At 42.5% G+C, this 17,257-nt stretch overlaps 1 protein-coding gene across 3 annotated transcripts in view; it reads right to left on the reverse strand.

Annotated features, from left to right (window-relative positions):
- The window catches only part of EPHA4 (EPH receptor A4), a 135,869-nt gene that overhangs the window by 55,802 nt on the left and 62,810 nt on the right, over nucleotides 1-17,257 (reverse strand). For all 3 annotated transcript variants that reach the window (XM_075004633.1, XM_075004632.1, XM_075004634.1), the window contains exon 5: nucleotides 6,396-6,734. In XM_075004633.1, coding sequence (XP_074860734.1) covers nucleotides 6,396-6,734 — 339 coding nt within the window. The remainder of the gene's footprint in view (nucleotides 1-6,395; nucleotides 6,735-17,257) is intronic.

Genomic DNA, 17,257 nt, shown 5'->3' on the forward strand with positions numbered 1-17,257 from the left:
GTCCCCAGCCCTCATAGATCATCTCTACTGGACAGATACCTAACTATCTTTCTCCTTCACGACCACTGATCTTCCAGGCTGCACGCTTCCTTGCCCACAATGCGAGTTCCCCACAAGTTACACTACCTTACCAGACTTGTGTGTGTGCTTTGATCTTTCCTCAGATGCTATGCACACTTGTAATTGCCTGCACTTAAAACTTGCCTCACAATATATCCACAGATCCTTATAAGCTCCTTACAAGCAAGCACATTCATTCTTAAGCTGAAAGCCCTACAGAGAAAACACATTAAAAACAATAGAAGAGAACCTGCGCACCTGCTAGATGTTTACCAGAGGTCAGGTGAACCATCCTGTCTTATAGGGACTGTGTATGTCAAGTCCTTCCAAACTCTCTGCACGAATTCCTCACCCTCAGCCCTTGGACAGAAGTCCTGTCCATCTGCAGGATCAAAAAGATGACCCTGAGTCAGTTTAAACTCAGTTTATTTATCTAAAAGTCCTTTGTGTGTGTGTGTGTGTGTGTGTGTGTGTGTGTGTTGGACTGACAAAAATCCAGTTTCAACCAGTACATACAAGTGTCACCAAGTTGTGGTACATCTTTGGAAGTGGTACAATCTGCCTAATCAAACCTGTTGTTCATAGCTCACAGAAGACCTGTGGCCACCACACCACATCCCATGAGCACATCACTCCCCATACTGAGGAGTCTTGTTCAGACCCCCATCCTGGCAATCACAGGCCTCCTTCCCTCCCTACCTAAGCAATAACCTTTCCCTCAGGCAACCACAATCTCCCCAAAAAACCGCAGTCCGCTAGAACAATGAATGGTGGGCAGACAGGTGGAAGCTTTTGAGCAGCGGAGACAGAACTTTTACGGGAACTTGGCCCTCACCACTTTCAGAATGAAATGCAGAACTCTATTCTTTGACTCATTGTCCTTTCAGTAATGTTTTCAACACATACATGCTGACCCCCACTCATTTCCCCATATAAACTGGCATGCAAACAAGAAAATATACAGCTGAAGAACTAATTTTATTTTCACGTGGCTTACGACCTTATATGAAAACTTACAGTTTGTGGAAAGCCAGCGTCTGACCATACCCTGCACCATCCTGCTGTACGTTAACTGTCCACATGGACTCTGCTGTTGGGTGTTAAGAGTTTGCTTTGTAAAAAAAAAGCACATTAAAGTGTTTCTGCTCATTGGCTGGATCCATATGGTCACTTACCGCATGGAAGAACAGACTTACAACCAGGATTGCTGGAAACTAAACATTCGAGTAGACAAGTCCTAAGAATGCCCATGTAGTTGCTATGCTTTTTCTCAGTTCCTACAAAAACACACTTTGTAGAGCTCTCTATTTCACTGTGGAGCAATTATTTATTGCTGAGTTATGAATATCTAGGAAGAAGGGATAACATTCAAGTGGCAACAGTCAGGCCTTTAGTGATATTGGTATTCAAAAGAAAACACCAACAAGCCCTTAGCTTAGGTGAAATTCCCAGGTTTTGATCCAAACATGGGAATCAAACTAAATTTCTGCATGCAACTTCTATTGTCGCCAATGCATGCTGTCTGAGACCTTACATATCCATGGATCCTTATTGGCTTTTGCACAGGCTAAACCAGATTTGCAGAACATACGACCCCATATGCATTTTTTGTGCTGCATAGTGCAATGTGTGTTGAATGCTAATAAGCATTTGGAAGAAAAGACAGACTTTGAAAGAAGTTACACCAAAAGACAGAATCAGAATTTGTTCCCCTACCATAAAAATCCTGTAGAGAGGATGAGACATTTGGAAGCAAATATCCTGACCTCTCTGATTTTGAAAAATTCTAGTTATTTTAATAAAACTCCTTCCATGGGATCATTTAGATTTCCCTGTTTTAATAACTGTGCCTCAATAAGGAATGGGCAGGGTGGGAGGGGAGTGAAAAAAGTGTCAGTCTTGTTCTTTCCCACATTGAGCATGAATATCTATACTGGAGATGGTCACCACAGGTTAACAAAATCATAACCACTGAAATGAGCCCCCAGGGAATAACAGCTGATTTGCGTACACTCTGCAGTGGAAGACATCCGGCCCCAAGCGCTGACAACATAAACTGGAAGGCAAATAACTGCTGGGTTCTCTATGATATGGAGGGTTCAGAGAAACATATGGGTGGGATAGAAAGACAGGAACATATCAGCCACAACTCTCTGCCTCTGAGATGAAGCATCTTTGAGACAAGCAAACAGCTAGACAGCTTGAGGGAAGGAGGAGGGCGGCCAGAGATGGACAGAAAGTCTAAAACAATCGTTTTCCAGACTCTGAGCACCAGCACTTTACAAGAATCAGAGTCTGGTGTGATGAGGAAAAGCCCAGGTCTGGTTATTTCTGCAGTATTTCTGTCACAATTGGCATATCCTCTATGCATCTGTGATGGTCCACTTAAAGAGAAACTTAGCAGACGTTAACCTAACAACATAACAAATCATGAGGCAATCTGTTTGTCTATTCATAAACATCAGCCACGTAATTTCATCAAGAAAAAGGACTGAGGAGGGAGTCTTGCCTCTCTAAAATGAAAAGGAGGGAGGAAGAAGAGCATAATGATATTCTAGTTTGAATCTCATCTGGGGTTTGTTATTTCCCCACATTGACCCTCCACATGAACTGCTTCAGCATCAATATAGAACGCTGGACTCACTGCACTACGCAGCCACGCACACAGATAGGGGAATACTCTCAGTGAACTGGGCTGTCAGGTTTCAGACCTAAAACAGCATCAGCTGTATTCTAATAAAAACATAAACTGCACTGTGCCCCCCTCTATGAAACAAATATTTCTTAATTGCCATGAAAGGTCTCTTTATTGAGAGATTTACTTTTCATTTTAAACAGCTTCACAGCATTATCCTTTGGGAAAAAATAAGTATCTGAGATATGTATGTCATTCAGTCAGCATCCTGGTAGGTTCCCAGTGAAAGACAGCCTCTTTTTGACAAAGAATGAGAATGGTGTCTCTGCAGCTCTTTCTCAAGACTTTCACTTCACTTTTAGATGATAAACTAATGGTGATTTTATTTGGTTGTGAACGTAGAGAGCAGGCCAACTTCACCAGGGTACCAGAAAACACAGATGCCAGTCATTTGTTGTGTTCATTGCAATAATAATACAGCCAGTTGATTTAAACAACATCCCTTTTCATATTTTTCTTCTTTAAAATAGACCTATATTTCCAAGTCTAAGTGAGGGGAAGTGACCTGTGTGTCAGTCTCGTCAGTACTAAAAAAAATGTAGCATTCTGTAACCAAAGTGCAGAAAGCTGAGCTGAATTCCTTCCCAAAATTTCATGGCACTGAAGGGCTTTTTTTAACATTAAAAAGATTTTGAATTGTTTTTTAGAGACCCCTCAAAAATACCAGTGGCATAAGTTGTGTTTATTTTCATGTACACACTTTCCTGCAGCACTGGAAACCAAGAAGGACTGCTAAATGAAAAAAATATAGAGAAAAACAAAAGCAAATAGCCTAGTTCAGTGTCTCAGCTGAGGTGAGTAAAATGGCAAAAGCAAACAGAAAGCACAAATGCCCTTCAAGTTTGTACCTCTGCTGCAGCAGCAGTACCTATCTTCCAGCTCATATCACATACAGTAATAAATGTACTGACTTCCCAGTGCCTCTTCTCTGCCCCCACGTGCCTCCTCTGAAAGAGGCTCACACATACTGAGCATTTGATATCAATGTTTAAAAATCTACTCTAAGATTTCAGGAAAATGCACACTTTGCAGCTAGAAATCAAACTTTTTCTGAGAATGGCATCTCCTAATCCCCTTAGGAGGTACTTGTACACTTAACATGCAGCCCCCACACCTCCTGTCACCCTATGCTTTTCACTCAATAGACTCAGGGCCTTATATAGTCACAGAATATTTGCAGGAGTGAGGACCTCAAGAATTGACCCAGGAAAGCTCCTCACATGAGTAGAGAATCATGTTAATGGAGTGCATCTATTTTTCCTTCTGTCAAGTGTTGGAACATCTTCAGATAGACAGCAAAAATTTAATACGGTGTTTTAAATTCTTCCAGTTTTAACAGCTATAGTTTTATTGGCAAAACACCTTTTTATTATAGAGGCTTGAGTCTCATCTCATTTCTAGTAGCGTAAATCAGGAGTAACTCCAGTGAAATTAAAGCAGTTATTCTAGTGTAAAAATGGTGTGAGAGCAACAACATGCCTTGTGATGGAGATCTATATGGTTATATATTTAAACACCACAGTGTCCCTTTATAATGAAATATTACAACAGAAAATTGCTGCCACAGGAATTTTAGTGCACTCTTGACTCCCATTTACAATGATTACATGAATAACTACTTGTAAAAACCCTAGAGCCCAACCTTGCCAACCTCTACTCAAGTCAATGGGACTGTCTGCATCTGTGAGGATTAATTCCTGGAAGGAAAGATTTGTAGATTCAGGTCCCAAGTTCCTACTTTTCACATCGCTATCTTAGGAAGTTCTACGTCCCATGTGATGTGAAGTTGGGGTAGGGGTTCATTCCGGCACCTTTGAGTTGCTTTTCATTCACACTAGCATAGTTTCCCTGACCTCCTGAAGCATTTGATAGACTAAAAACAGGAAATACTTTCAAAAATACAAACCTCCTGATGTGAAGAAAAGTAATGAAGAAAATCAACACTGGTTTGCACATTGGATCAGATTCCGGTTGGAATATTAAATCATACAATGGCAGAATTTTTCACACAGTAGATGGATCCTACTGAATTACTGTGCATACATGCATCCACTAACCCCCACCCATGCTGAATAAAATAAAATAAAGAGTAATTTTTTGCTTTCCCTGAAGAAAACAGAGTTCCCACTGTAGTCCGCCTTACTTTTTCATATTCTGCATGGAATGCTTTCCCAAAGCTGCCTTCCAAAATTTTCAGTGTTTTCTGTTAATCCTGGAGATTTTAGTTACTTGCATTTTGAAAACACATCTTAAGCAATATCATCACTTAAAAGCTTCTGAAAAAAACTATGGGACTATGTTTTTAGAGTGGCTCTTTCTACAGACAGATGCAGATACAAATTTTGTATTTAGAACCCTGCAAATTTGCAGATATCTTCTTTATATCTGTGGGTATGGATGCAGATATCTGTGGATCATTTTTTGCAGAGGTGAATTCAGAAATCAAGTCTGTAACCTTGCAGGGCTCTACAAATTTTCAAACAAACTGTGACTCTAAAATTGTACTTGTAATTTTGCCTGTTTATTATAAATAAGTTTACTTTTAACGATCTACAGACTTATACAACAGTACATACACAAATCCATGTGATAACTTAAGTGATAACCATGGACTCACTCCTGAGAGATACTGGGTCCCTTTCATTTAATGAAAGATGACACCATTTGGTATGTTGCTGAAAGAGATATCTAAGGGTCTAGTAACAGGAGTCTGGAGATAGGAGTTGTGCATAAGCAAGTGCATATGTAAATAATTTTGTTCCCACACACTTCTCTTGTAGAGGCTGTATTTGAAAGTTTGTGTATGAATAAAAAAAGTTTTAAGTAAAATTTCTAAACAGAATCTGAATTAAATGCTGCAGTTCTCCCGCAGTACTGCGAAGTCAAGCAGAAAGAACCAAAACCAAAAAGTGGAAAGGAGTATGGTTTAAACAGAGATGAACTAAACTTCACTGTCTTGGAAGGAAGACATACAAAAAAGCAAACAAACAACCAAGCATAAATGGTGAGAGGTTAATTTGATATTAAGAATGATTTCAGTTCTGACAAACTGAAATGTTCGAAAACGTGGTTAAAAAGACATTTAACAATAAGATTCCACTCGTCATTTATAAGGGTGCATAGTGTAGGAAAAGCATGCAAGGAGTTACTGTCCCTGATCCTTAAGCAGCCCTGTAAATGCCGAGCAAAAGTGCAATTCCTATGCTTAGAAAAATGCAGACTGCTTCCCTGTAACTCCCAGTCTAGTAACTTCCACTGTTAGGAACCCACAAGATGCAGAGAGGATGCAGAGCCTCCATGCTCTGTACTACCAACAATGTGAGACTGGAGACTGGTACCATGCACCAGTAAAGCGCTCCAATGGGGAGAAGAGCATGGCACTGCCACTGCAGAATGCCTCCCAGTGTGGTACAGAGCTGGACTGTACCTAGTGCAGGGCTGTACCTAAAAAGCTCAGAATCAAACCCTTCTGTTTTTCTGCCCAGAGCTTAACTTTGAACACTTTTCCTTATAGGTGATCCTGAAAATATGGATCCCTCTCAGCTAGGTGGTTTGTTTTGGTTCTTTATATTAATGTGATTACAAAAAGATGAACCGAAGTCAGGACGTTTGCCAGAAACAAGTGCATTTAGAGGCCTACCTGCTTGGTTAGTCGTCACTGTGACTGAGACAGCCTGGTCCTGGCTGGGGTGTTGCTTGGACACCCCGTTCACTGCCCAGATTTCAAAGGTGTAGTTAGAGTGTGCCAGAAGGTCAGTAATAGAGACCTTGGTGGTTTTCAAGCCATTCTGCTGGGGACTGAAGTGCACGCCGCTGCCACATGACCGACACCGGTTGAGGTCGCCAGCCCCACATCTTTTGCACACCACGTTGTAGGAGATGTCGTCGCGACCACCATTGTTCTCAGGGGCGCTCCACTCCAAGTTCACTGATGTCTCATTGACGTTGGAAATGAGGTTCAAGGGCGCAGACGGAGGGCCTAGGAAACAAATGCCTTCTCTTAATAACACGTGAAAACAACCCTTCAGGCACCTCAAAACTCTGTCTCTGGTCAGCAATGAGCGTCCCTACTCCCACTGCAGTGAGAGTGGAGATGGCAGCATCCATTCACTAAGGTGAAAAATTAACACATTACTAATTAATAATCATCCCCTCTGGGAAAGAATTTTTTCAGACATTAATCAGGAGCTAACTCTTGATATCTTAAGTGTTATCACAGATTTCACAACAGGAGGGTTGTGAGGTTTTTTTTTTGTTTTGTTTTGTTTTTGTTTTGAGTCTCCTGATGCTCCCATCAAACTCACAAACTTTCGCTCTTATGTACCATCACCTCCCGTCTCAGTCAAGACAGCCACCATCCCTCATTCCTTCACTCACACAAAGATGGCTGCCACATCCCACTGTTACCAATTAGACTAAAGCCAGGCTGCATTCAGTGAAAATGGCAAACCCGTTAGCAGAGAGCTGGATAAAAAATTCAGTAAACTCCTTTATATCCGGCAGCCCCAGATATTTGTTCACATCAGGAGGTCTGACAGATATGCAAATATTCTGGTTAATAGAAAGGCACAAGTGGGGGTTAGAGCTCCCCCCGGCACAAGCTCATGCTCAATCACTGCCCCTGCCTTGCTGGTGGGCGACAGTGTAGAGCCACTTGAAGATGACGACAGGCGGGGGGGCAGCGCGGGAAGGGTCACCACACCATGCAGGGAACAGCTCTGGGTAGCGGACACCAGGTGGAAGAGCGGAGGCTGCACACAAAGGCAGCCCAGAGGGATGCTGGGCATACACTGAGTGGGCTGTCCCTGAGGGGTGGGGGCACTGCTCTGTAATTCACAAAACCCAGCCAGCACGCAACTTCCCCACTTTCCCGCCCAGTGTCTACTGCCCAGAGCTTCGGTTGTAAGCTATGCCGGTTATTTGAGCGTGCTGGTTACTCAAATACCAGATTAAAAAAAAAAAAACAATTTAGTATACCAAACGAAGGAACGCGGGGTGCAAGAATGAGATGAGTAACAAGAGACTGTTGCAGGTGATTTTGGAAAAACAATATGAGTGGGGCAGACGAGAACCAGGAGCAGAGGAGGGAATGAGAATGGATTTGAGACAGGAGACAGACAGAATGGCAGCCCTCCCACCACAGGTTTAGGACAAAGTAAGTGGAGGAGACCTCTACCCAGTAGCCAGTACACAGGTCTGCAATTTTTTATGAATTTAAAATAGGTGACTTCCTTCACAGGCTCCCACCTAACAGGAACATCCAAAAATTAAGTTTTAAACCATGTGATTTGAAAGCTGGTCTCATTTTTTTGAAGGCCAGACATGTATTTGGTAAGCTCAGATTTCACAAGAATGACTCAGAACACGTCTCTGAGGCAGCTACTTCACTATGCACCTCAGCACAACAACTTAAACAGGAACTAAGGAAGAATATAGTCTATGACTCAAATGTAACTGCCAGGAGAATAAGGCAGGCAGAAAGTAGGAAAGAGGGTTGATAATTGACTAAGATATTGAAGGCCCTTCTCTGAACAGCATAATCACATGTGCTTACAGTCTCAGATTTACATTTTATGACATCAGAAGGTACCAGGAAGCAACACTTTTCTATGGGGTCATAAGATAAAACGAGACTTTTAGAGCTAAATCAAAATTGGGGGGAAAAGTTGCAAGTTTTCTTGAAAATTCTGTCTCAGAAACTATATCAGCTCACCAACACTAAGAAGTTCAAAAAATTTCAACTTTCTATACACTGAAACAAAGATAGGAAGGAAAAAAATTATAAAATTCCATTCAATTTTTTCATTGTTTTTAAAAATCCATCAATTGTTTTGGAATTTGAGAAAAATGAAAAAATTCAGCCAATTTTATGAAGTGTCAAAATAAATTATCCATCATATGACAGGCAGCAAAGGAGTAGAAATACCCATCAGGCAATGACAAAGAACTGAATGCATCTCATCAAACTTCCATTACATTATTGCCACTGCAAAGAAATACAAAGGGTTCAAAGAATGGTAAAGGGACAGGTTTAATCCAGTTGCCCAGACTCAGCAGGACAAGAAGGCCTCAGCTTTGGAGCAGACTGTAGGGGCAGTATCCTCTACTCAGGAAGAGGTGATTTTTAGGACCATAGACATTTGCTAGGTCTCATGACACCAATTTGAGTTTTATGTACAGGAAGGGATTTATCAAGTCTCTGGTCTTCTGCTTGTGAGGTAAATGGGTGAAAGAAAAAGTTTTATGTAAGGTATCCATGTACTCCATCTCCCTAGTACCTGAGTGCCTCACACAGCAACTTTTCCAAGAGGAACTTTCTCTTTTTCCTCAGTTCATTGATATTAAGCTAATGTATTTACCTGAAATAAAGCGCAACCCCTTGGATGCATCCCAGCCTGTGAAACACCGCTTCTCTCTCTGTACCTGAGAGGGAGTGGAATTGGTGGGCTTCAGTGGGTCAGGTGGTCAGGCTACAGAAAGCATCTGCAGGGGGTAATCTGTATTCTTTGCTCACCACAGAGTGGCACTCAATGTGGTTTTTATGTATAATTCCTTATTTGTACTAAGGTAACACCTATTGCACTGAGGCACTGATCTCAACTGGGGCCTCTACGATCTGTAACTACACACAGTCACAGCCTCTGCCCTAAAGAGCTGAATGAGACAAAAGGTAGAAAAGAACAATTATTATTTCAGTTTTATGGACTGGAAACTGGAGGTCACACAGGAAGTATTGCAGAGACAGGAATGAATCCCAGACTTCCTGGGTCACAGTTCAAAGCCTTAAACCACAAAATCATCCTTCCCTTGTAAAAGTTGATGTAAAACTCCATGAAGGGGGAATGTGTCAGAATCAATCAAGGAAAAAGCATAACCATTGGATGTACAAACATTCATATCCACTGGTCAGAATAGCCCTTGAATGTGGTGAGGGTGAGGACAGTGGCTCGGGCTATGACTGCAGTCACAGACCTACTGCTTGGGCACTGAACTGCGGCCACAGGCAAGACTGCCATTCATGCCCCTCAGAGTCACAAAGCCCATTTGCTCAAGCCATGTCCAAGGATGCTTAAGTGACTAGATGTCCTGGTTTTACAGGGCAGTCCCAATACTTAAGGCTTTGTCTTCTATGCACATCTATTGCTTCCCACCCCCTCTCAATTTTTCACTTGCTCTCTGGTCACCCTAAGACCCACAGCATTTGGCCCTAGTACTTCCGTCTCACAGGAAATTTTGCCTTTTCAGCTGGCAGCAGTTTCATCATGACAAGAAATTTAAAAAGTTAAAATGTCTTTTGGTAAATAAGTAAATAAGTAAATAAATACACCTAGAACCAACAGTAGAAATATGTCCCAATAGACGGAGGGCAATTCAACCCGACCCTTGCCTGCAAAGGGTGCTGAATGCCCAGGGGAATTAATGGATCCCTGCAGATGCTAAGAACCTCACGGAATTAGGCCCTGAACAAACACAGTTGCTTGCTGCGTGGAAATGTTAAGTGTTTTAAAGTGAGACCCTAACATGCCAAAGAACCACTTTTTCTACTGCCCTGTCACTACACTTGCTAAAATGCTGCCATTCCTCAGCAGCATCTGGGCAATCTTGTTTGCACGTCATCTGCAAGTCTGGAGAGCTATGAGAAAAGATGCCATTAAGGAGAGTCTGATTAGTGCTTTGCCACTTCGAACAGGACCAGCTCCTAAAACCCTTGTTCTCTACAATTAATAATAATAATAATAATAATAAGTTCCATTGGCATCAATGGGGGTATTCATGAAGTAAAGAGCTAAGTATGAGAAAGGTTTGTACCAGCTGGCCTATAATATACAGTAGGGTCTCAACATTCGCGAGGGTTCTGCGTTCAGAACCCTCGCAAATGTTGATTTTCATGGGTGGTGGGGTCGGAGCCCCAGGAAGCATCAGCCATGGGTATTCCTGCCCCACAGCCCCGGGGAAGCAGCGGCTGCTGGAGCTCTGGCCCCGGAGAAGTGGCGGGTACAGGTGTTCCAGACCCTGAGGAAGCCACAGCAGTTGCCGGAGCTCCCCACCGTGCAGAAGCCATGGTAACTGCCGGCGCTCCCTGCCTTGGAGAAGCCATGGCAGCCACCAGCACTCCCAGCCCTGGAGCCCCCGGGTACCCGCGGCAGCCACTGGAGCTCCCCATCCAGAGCCCAGGGAAGCCACAGCAGCCACTGGCACTCGCAGCTCCAGAGCCCTGGGGAACTGAGACCACTCGCAAATAATTGAATGTGTGAATGTGGCACTCAGGATTGTCGAGACCCTACTGTACTTCAAATATCCTAAACAGCTGCAACGGGCTCAGACACTGCAGCCATTTTTGGGTTAAACCTGGAGTTACTTTTAAGTCCATTAAGGCTTTAAGATGCTTTTCCAAGACTCTATGTCCAGTTTCACGTGGGAAAATGTGCCACAATGAATAAAGCTCCTCAGAAGCAGAAAGTCAGTAATTAGTATGTGGGACAGGGCACGGCAGTGTCTAAACAGAGAAGCAATGAAGCGGAAAACTAAGGAAAGCAGATGCTTGCAGGTCACAGAAATGAGCACACCATCTCCAGTATGAGAAGGAAGATGCGGGGGGAGTTACCAAATGACAGTCTGACATTAAGGAAAGGAGCAAGGCAATTTCCTTTTCTCCTGAAGTATACTTGCTAATGGAGAAACAAGAATTAGGAGTGGGCAGAGCTTGCAGATTGACAAGCCCAGTTTCAGTCTGTTTTGTAAAACACTTGGCATTTTTTTCATCTCACTTGCAAGCCACATGTCCTTTGTTTTGCATGGTCGAGCTTCCTATGTGTATGAGAAGAAAACACCCTTACACAGGGGAAAACCAATCTTGCAATTTTTGATGCTTTTCTAAAAGCTGCAGGTGCAGGAATCTTAATAATGCATGTCTCATAGACAAACAAGGAAGGGAAGTTTTAAATTTTATTTGGATTCCATAAAATTTCACTTCATAACAACCATCCTAAAATCAATCTAAACCATGAGGTAACTTGAAGCAAACAGATGACTGAGTATAGCAGAAGAGGTACATTTCACTGTGCTGATTATGCCCAGCCCTTCATGCATGCACAAGGGAAAGGAAAGGCACCTTGCTCACTTAGCCTCAGCAACCTGGGCATAATCACACCCCTGGCACTCAAAATATACCAGGACTGTGCAAATCTAGCACCAGTCCTGGCACAGGACCCCCCAGAGTAGTGAAAAATTGGGCCACACCCCCATTACAGACAGCAAGACAGATCCTGTGTGCTTGGAGGAGATCCGATACTGCACTGTGTCAAAGGGTGGTGCTATGACTGTGTTTTCTCTGCAATCTTAGAAGCTCTGCCCCAGCCTGAGGTATTCCCATCGGGAATTCTCTTAATACTACCCACCATCATGATCTGTGACACACAGCCACTGTCAGTCACTTCACCCCCACACACCCTAAAAGTCCCAACCTGCCCTGCCTATAAATCCTCCCTGACCTTCGTAGCCCTTAAAAGCCTTGAGAAACAACCTGCACTGGGGCAGGATGGTTAGAAATCTGAATATCTTGTTTCAGATAATTGCGTGTGAACGCTTGGTCTGACTAAGGTTTAATATCGGGGATTTTACATGTTGCATTTTTATTTGTGATCTACGCAGCAAGGTGTTTCTCTGAATGCCTCCCTGTGTGCGTACAGGGCAGACAGTAAATTCAGTTATAATTTTCCACAATGGGACCAGATAGACTAGTTTGGCATAGGAAATACTGTTTTCACTAGACCAGTTAATTTAGTCCAGCCAACAATACATGGTTAAGAGGGTTGGATTAAAGGAGTGAAAGAAGAAGAGAAAAACGATTCCAGCAAAGCAGCTCTGGAGCCCCTTTGCTGTTCTGCATAGTGAGAGGCTGTAAAGCAAGGAATTGATAACATGGCTCTCAAGCCATCAAAACAGCCTCAGCCTGACAGGATGTCAGCATTCCATCTTGAAACAACTTATGTTCTGAAATCCTGGACAGTCTTTCAATGGGGATGGTACGTGTGGGGGTGTTTTAAACCAGTGATGACGTATATCTTTTCTTACCAAGGCTACTGAAGAACTTTTAGTTATATAAGGGAGAGGATGTATTTATCCCCTCTTTTCTTTGGATTTACGCAGACAAAGCCTTTAAGATAAAAAATGGTGTTTTCTTGTTAATGAACCTGAACAGTCATTACAGAGTGTCTTAGTTACTCCTTTTTTTATTAGATTAAAAAAATGATACTTAGCTCCAGCACGGGTTTGCATCAACGTCCGGGGGAAATATGCCCCTTAAATGTTTTTAAAGTGAATTCAGTGCTTGTGAGAGGTGCTAGATTGATCACACTGACAACTCACGTCTCTTTAGCCACAGAACAGATAAAGCACTGACAGCAGCTGTGAAAGTTTGCCCCCAACTGCCTTGCCACAGAGACTCAGTCCTGTAACAGAGATGGATTAGCACAAGAAACTGGAGGGTGTGGCTTTACCTCCATTTCAGACCTTGGCCTCTCTGCATGAGATGTCTATAAGGGTACTTGTGTGGGTGGCTTTCATGATTGCAACACTTCCCCATCAGGAACTACACTGACATTATCAGCAATTGGATGGTAACAATTTCTGAGTACGTAGCAACCTGAGCTAAGATTCTGTTTACTATATTGGAAGAGTGCATGTGTGTGGGTGCAGCTGTATTAAAAAGCAAACAGAAACCCACACTCTCCGCAGACACGCTAACGGAGGTTTTCCAAACAAACCCCACACGGCAAGGTCAGGCTTTATCTTAAACCGTTCAGTCTCTGACATCAGTGTCTCTACAAGGTACTCTTTCAGTTAATCACTCTTCAAAAGAGGTGGGGATTCCTAACTGGACTACTAAATTGCCCAAGAGAATTTTCACTGACTTCAGCGGATTGTGTATCAGGCCCCAACAGAACCTCATCTTCCTAGTTTCACTTCAGCCTTTTTTGTGTAATGAGTCAAAAACAATCAGCTATGGCTGTGCACAGCCAAAACCTCCAAAGGCTGAAAGGTGTTGAGTCCTCCTCTGCAGAGAGCCTTTAGCAGGCATGGAGACGGTTCAGACTCAGATTTTGAAAGCACTACAGCATCTAATTGGCTGAGGAGTCCCTGTCACATTTTCAGTTGGACTTAAATTTCTAAGCCCTTGTGAAAAATATGACTTTGCTGTTGCACTGCTCAGTACCATAATGCTTAAATCACTTTAAAAAAGTCTGCTGGGAAGTACCTAATAAGTACCCAAGTACCAGGCCTCACTCATAGGAATCTGAATCCATTCTTGTGCTGTGTAAGTGTGCCTGTAAAAGAACATTTTCCCATCATGATAGACATGCAAAATGTGCAATGGATAAGTATAGCTTTTGAATAGGTTCCTCACCCAGCATTCAGTCTACTTCTGCTTTGCAGCATGCTGCCCACATGAATCTGTCCTTGACTTACTTGACTTAAAACCTTGTACTCTTCATGGAGCATAGGTCATCTACAAGTCTCCTCCACTTCAGTCTGTCTTGGGACAAAACTTCTAGTTGACTCCAAAAGTACCCCCAGTTGTTGTCCTTCAATCTCATTAGATCTTCTCTATGCTGCTGAGCTCTTCCTCTTTTGCATTTGCTTTGCAGGTTCCAGATGAGAGCTTGATGGACTATGCTGGATGACAGTTTTCTGAGTGTGACCTAGCCATCCCCACTTTCTTCTCTTGATTGGAGCATCAAGTGATTCCTGTCTTGCTCTGTTCCAAAGTCTTGCCATTTGATGCAAAGGATGTACCTCACCTTGAAGGTCTGTAGCTTGTGATTTGAAGACTTCTTAGTACTCCAGGTCTCACGTCCATACAAGAGCCATACATCATATTTGTGTTGAAGAGCCACAGTTTCATCTTTTCAGATATTATTTATGAACTCCATATGGGATGAAGAGTCTTGGATGCAGCTGTTGCCTTCACTATCCTGACACTGATATCCTTCACTGTTCCTCCGTCTCATCCCGTAGTACTCCCCAGGCAGGTGAACTGCTCCACATCTTCCAGGTCATCCCGTCCCAGTATGATGCCGTTGTTGCTGGACTGGTTGAGCCTCATAGTCTTGGGTCTTTCCCTTGCTAATGCTCAGTCCAGCCACTGAGGCAGCTTTTTCTAGCATTTCAACCTTTTCTTCTATGCTTCCATGTTGGTGTGAAAAGAAGGTGACATTGTCAGAAAAATCAGTGTCTTCTAGCTGTTTGAAAAAAGTGTCCATCCACTGAATGCCCTGTTGATGGCCATCTGATGTCCTGCTCATAATCCAGTTCATTGTGATCAAGAACAGAAAAGGTGACAATAGGCATCCTTGTTGCACTCCTGACAGTATGCTGTCAAGACACCATTGTGAACAACTTGGCACATTGACAGTTCATACCTTGAATGGATCAGGTTAATAATTTTGTGTGGGATGCTACGGTATTGCATCAGTTTCCACAAAGTGTCTCTATCAATGCTGTTGAAGGTTTTTTCGAAGTCTATGAAGGTTATGTACAGAGGGGAGTTCAACTCAAGCAACTGTTCTATGATTACTCTGAGGGTTGCTATTTGGTCAGTACAAGATCTCTCACTTTGGAAACCGACCTGTTCTTCCCTGAGCTTTTTCAATTTCTGTCTTCATTCTCTGCAAGAGAATCTTTTTGAACACTTTTCCTGGAATAGACAGTAATGTGATGCCCCTCCAGTTCTTGCATTCCTTCAGGCTGCCTTTCTTTGGACGCTTGATAAGGTAGCCGTGTTTCCAGTCTTGTGGGATCTCCTCAGTGTCCCACATTTTCCCAAACAGATTATATAAATGTTGATTAATGTCTCACTACTTACCTGGATTGCTTCTGCAGGGATGATGTCTAGACAAGAAGCTGTAACTCACTGGCAATTCCCATCAAACATTAGGAAACCTCATACATGCAAAACAGACTTGTATCTTTTTTAACCACCCCGGTGCTGCCTTTGGCGGAGGGGGGCAAACTCATCTCTCCACCCTGCTATTGACAAGACAGATGCTAGCTTGAGAAGGATTTTTGTAATATTAGCACAAAATAGGATGTTAAGATGCCTCACTGCAGTTTAAAGCAAGACTAATCTTCAACCTTAAACCAAGTTTTATTGAGCACTGTCAAATTCAGCCAAATGTAAACCATGGGCCTGATCCAGAGCTTACCAAGTCAACGGAAGGAATGATTGGCTTCTGTGGCTTTGGATAAGCTCCACAAAATGACGTTCTTAACATGTGAAGAAGAGCCTAGTCCACTGCCTGGTGGAATTGTAAAAACAAAAAGACCAGAGTCACTGCAATCTGAATGGGACCTGGTATGAATAGGACTGTTTCAAATCAGTAACTCGGCTTTGAATAAACTGTAGGAAAGCCCTGAAGTTTTTCATAAGACTCAAGAACAACTTTGCACAATCAACATCTGGAAGTAAGTCAACTCCTCTAACAGCAGAAAGCTTAACTGGACACACTCGATTCACTGTATCGTAAGTCATAGAAAAATAAAATACATTTTTGTGTGAGGTTTGGAAGCTAGATCTTGCATATTATTCAGGAATAATAAAAATATAATATAAAGAAATGCAAAGAGGAATAAGATTCATAGCTAGAATAGCTCCCAGAACCCAGTCTTTTAACCATAACAGAGTATTTTTTAAATTCATCCCAAGTCTAAAATTGAACTCCCAAGAGACAATGTTCAGTTTTTCAGACTGGGTGAACAGGAAAACAAAACCTCATATAAAACAGTAAGATAAATTAATTTAAACTCCCATTGTTTCCTCATGGAAATGCCAGGGAAACAGGTGCAAGGCTGAGAGTTCAAGAAGAAGCATCTTGGTTCTCCTCTTTCTATTGTATAAAGGTTCATTAATCATGTACAACTTTGGAGCTGTCAATAATGCTTCAGTGTCTGAGATGTGAAGCCCTTCAGATAAGCCTTTGTTGTTAATCTCCCTCCTTTTGAAAGACGGGTTATAATACAGAGCAAACACTTGGGATGTGTAAGTTTTGACTCTGAAATAAAGCCCAGGCTTTCCCTTGACGGTTGTATATCTGGCTGCCACTAATTGCTTTCTTTCAGCAGTTGTGGGACAGCTCTCTGGATGCTGCAGGCTAGTTTACATAAGGGCTGCCATTTAAGGCAAGTATTGCTTCTTAGCTGCATGGGCATCACTGGTCATTTGTCATTCTAGGCTATTTGTTTTTAAAACTGGGAGAGCTAAAGTCAACAGTCCACTAACTGTAACAACCACTGGGAGATCAATCATTTACTACTTCACTGTCTTTTTGAGCACAGATTAATATTAGCTCAAGTTTTTAATAGATTAGCCGCAGCATATAATTGATACACAAGGACCCAATAACAAATTTTTTACTTGGGCAAGACTCCTTTTGACTTTGGTGGGAGTTTTGCCTATGAGGGGCTCTGAAAATGGGCCAGTCCTGGACGTGCCTTGACCAAGGA

Source organism: Carettochelys insculpta, chromosome 10 (genome assembly GCF_033958435.1).
Source record: "Carettochelys insculpta isolate YL-2023 chromosome 10, ASM3395843v1, whole genome shotgun sequence".
NCBI lineage: Eukaryota > Metazoa > Chordata > Testudines > Carettochelyidae > Carettochelys > Carettochelys insculpta.